At 61.6% G+C, this 2,606-nt stretch overlaps 1 protein-coding gene across 1 annotated transcript in view; it reads left to right on the top strand.

The window, feature by feature from the left end:
• Nucleotides 1-2,455, top strand: part of MATK (megakaryocyte-associated tyrosine kinase) — a gene marked incomplete at its 3' end in the record, with an annotated part of 3,574 nt that extends 1,119 nt beyond the window's left edge. Inside the window, exons 4-10 of the mRNA XM_009576551.1 lie at nucleotides 1-218; nucleotides 1,223-1,316; nucleotides 1,405-1,470; nucleotides 1,627-1,726; nucleotides 1,818-1,902; nucleotides 2,077-2,150; nucleotides 2,260-2,455. Of these exons, the coding sequence (XP_009574846.1) occupies nucleotides 1-218; nucleotides 1,223-1,316; nucleotides 1,405-1,470; nucleotides 1,627-1,726; nucleotides 1,818-1,902; nucleotides 2,077-2,150; nucleotides 2,260-2,455 (833 nt within the window). The remainder of the gene's footprint in view (nucleotides 219-1,222; nucleotides 1,317-1,404; nucleotides 1,471-1,626; nucleotides 1,727-1,817; nucleotides 1,903-2,076; nucleotides 2,151-2,259) is intronic.
• Between the last annotated feature and the right edge of the window lie 151 nt (nucleotides 2,456-2,606).

Here is a 2,606-nt window from a genome sequence, read left to right as displayed (position 1 = left end):
GGTTCCACGGGAAGATCTCAGGGGTGGAGGCGGTGCAGGAGCTGCAGCCTGCCGAGGATGGGCTGTTCCTGGTGCGCGAGTCTGTCCGGCACCCTGGTGACTACGTGCTCTGCGTGAGCTTCGGCAAGGAGGTGATCCACTACCGCGTGGTGCACGAGGAGAACACGCTCAGCATCGACAACCAGCAGTACTTTTCCAACCTCATCGACATGATCGAGGTGAGACTCCCCGGACAGTGAGCCCCGCCAGCGCCAGACCGAGGGCAAGAACCTCATGGATCACACAGAGCAGTGGCAGATCCCTGTCCCTTTCTCCTGTGGTTTTCATTGGGTTTTGTTACCTGATGTAATTCCCTGCCAAAGACTTGTGGTTCCCACTCAGTTTGGGGTGCAATGGACAGATCTGGGATGCCCTGGAGACGTCGTCTCCTGCGAACCAGCCGTGCCGGCAGCAGCCCCAGTCCCCTGCCCAGGGCCACGTTTCCCCCCATCCTGCTCGTTCGGTGCTTCATGCAGTAGCGGGGCTTAGGGCATTTTGGAAAAATGCTTCTGCCACCCCTGGACCCTGAATGAGGTCTGAGCCCTGCCGAGGCTTTGAGGCGTTTTGCCGCGTTTCTCTCCCCTCCAAGCCCCCCTCTCGCCTGCTGACCCTGCGGGGCTCCCGGTCTGCTGCGTTATCTCTTGCCCTTCCAGCGAGCTCTTCCTCAAGGTCCATCTTTGCCCTGTCTCGTGGCTGCTGCCCGTCTCCTCTCTGGGGTGTTGCACTCTCATATGTTGTCCTCATTTAGACACAACTTCTGCTTTCGGGTGGGTCCTTTCCCCTTTCAGCTGCCCTGGCCCTGGTCTGTAACCGCGATGGCCGTCCCACCGCTTCCGCTCCATGTCGCCTCTGCAAACCGCTCTCGGCTGCTGCAGCGCCCGTCGGGGTTTTTAACCCCATCGGCTGCCATCCAGCTCACTGGTAGCATCCTGTATCACCCGTGGTCCGTCATGGTGCTTCCGTGGCTGTGCCTGAAGGGGAGCAGGGCTGAGATGGGGGCTGCAAATTGCAGCACTGGGGGAAACGCGGCGTTTTGCACTGCCCGAGCTGAAGGGGCTCCAGGTGCCTCGAGGGTGGTGGGGTCCTGTGCAGTATCCCGCGGCCGTGTCCTGGCTCCACGCCCCAAGCCTGGGGGTAAGAGGTGGCATCACCACATCGCCTCCGTCTGCCCATTCCTCGGCAGCACTACATGAAGGAGCAGGGAGCCATCTGCACCAAGCTGGTGAAGCCCAAACCGAAAACTGGGATGAAGTCGGCTGAGGAGGAGTTGGCCAAAGGTAGGGGATGGCAGGAGAGGGTTGTGGTCTGGGTTTTGGGGACAAGGCAGCATGGCCCATGCAAACTTGCCCTTGTGCCCATGCCCAGCTGGCTGGTTGCTGAACCTGCAGCACCTCACGCTGGGAGACCGCATCGGGCAAGGCGAATTTGGAGGTAGGTGAGAAGATGGGTTTGGAGGTTCCCTGGTCACGGGCTTCCCCAAATGGCACCCCCTGACATCCCCTCCCCATCCCGTGGCATGGGGGGCTCAGCCTGAGACGCAGGGGGTCAGGTGTGGGGCTGAGCCTGACCCCCTGCATCCCCTCCCAGACGTCCTACAGGGCGAGTATATGGGGCAGAAAGTGGCTGTGAAGAACATCAAGTGCGATGTGACCGCCCAGGCCTTCCTTGCCGAAACGGCTGCCATGACGTGAGTGCCCCATGGGGACATACGGCCCAACCCTGCCCCGTGACCCAGGGATGAGCAGGTACCCCCTTGACTCAGATCCCCTCCATTTCAGGAAGGTCCGGCACAAAAACCTGGTGTGTTTGCTCGGCGTGATCCTGCACAACGGCCTCTACATCGTCATGGAGTTCATGAGTAAGGTGAGAGCACCTGGCCAGTCCTTGGCCAGCGGGACCCATGGCCACTCAGATTTGGGGGCAAAATCCCCGACTCGGGGCTGGGTTGGACAGATGCCAGTTGCTGCAGCCCCTGCGGGAGGCAAAGTCTCTGAGCAGCCCTGTCCCATTTGTTCTTACATGTTTCTCCTCTGTCAGGGCAACCTGGTGAACTTCTTGCGCACACGGGGCCGGGCACTTGTCCCGACCCAGCAGCTCCTCTTGTTCGCTCTGTAAGTCCATCTCCCTCCCTCCGGGCAGGGGACCAGTGCTCTGTGTCCCCCCGGGCAACCCCGGGGGACACGCGGTGACACTGCGCTCTGCCTCGCTCGGCCGTGGCAGGGATGTGGCCCAGGGCATGGACTACCTGGAGTCCAAGAAGCTCGTGCACAGGGACTTGGCTGCCCGCAACATCCTCATCTCCGAGGAGAATGTGGCCAAAGTGAGCGATTTCGGCTTGGCCCGGGTCAATCCCAAGGGTGCAGACGCCACTTTGCTGCCCGTGAAGTGGACGGCCCCGGAGGCCCTGAAACATAACGTGAGAGATGGTGGGAAGGGAGGGGGGGCTGGGGCGTCCTCCTGAAGCAGCTCGTCCCCTTGGGTCCCCCCTGCTCGTCCCCCCCTCCTGCCAACCCGTCCCTGCCCTGTGGTGGCTTCTGGCACATTCAGCCCTGCATCTCCTGAAATTC

Source organism: Fulmarus glacialis, unplaced genomic scaffold (genome assembly GCF_000690835.1).
Source record: "Fulmarus glacialis isolate BGI_N327 unplaced genomic scaffold, ASM69083v1 scaffold8664, whole genome shotgun sequence".
NCBI lineage: Eukaryota > Metazoa > Chordata > Aves > Procellariiformes > Procellariidae > Fulmarus > Fulmarus glacialis.
The sequence above is the reverse complement of the archived record's forward strand: the minus strand, read 5'-3'. Positions and strand labels throughout refer to the sequence as shown.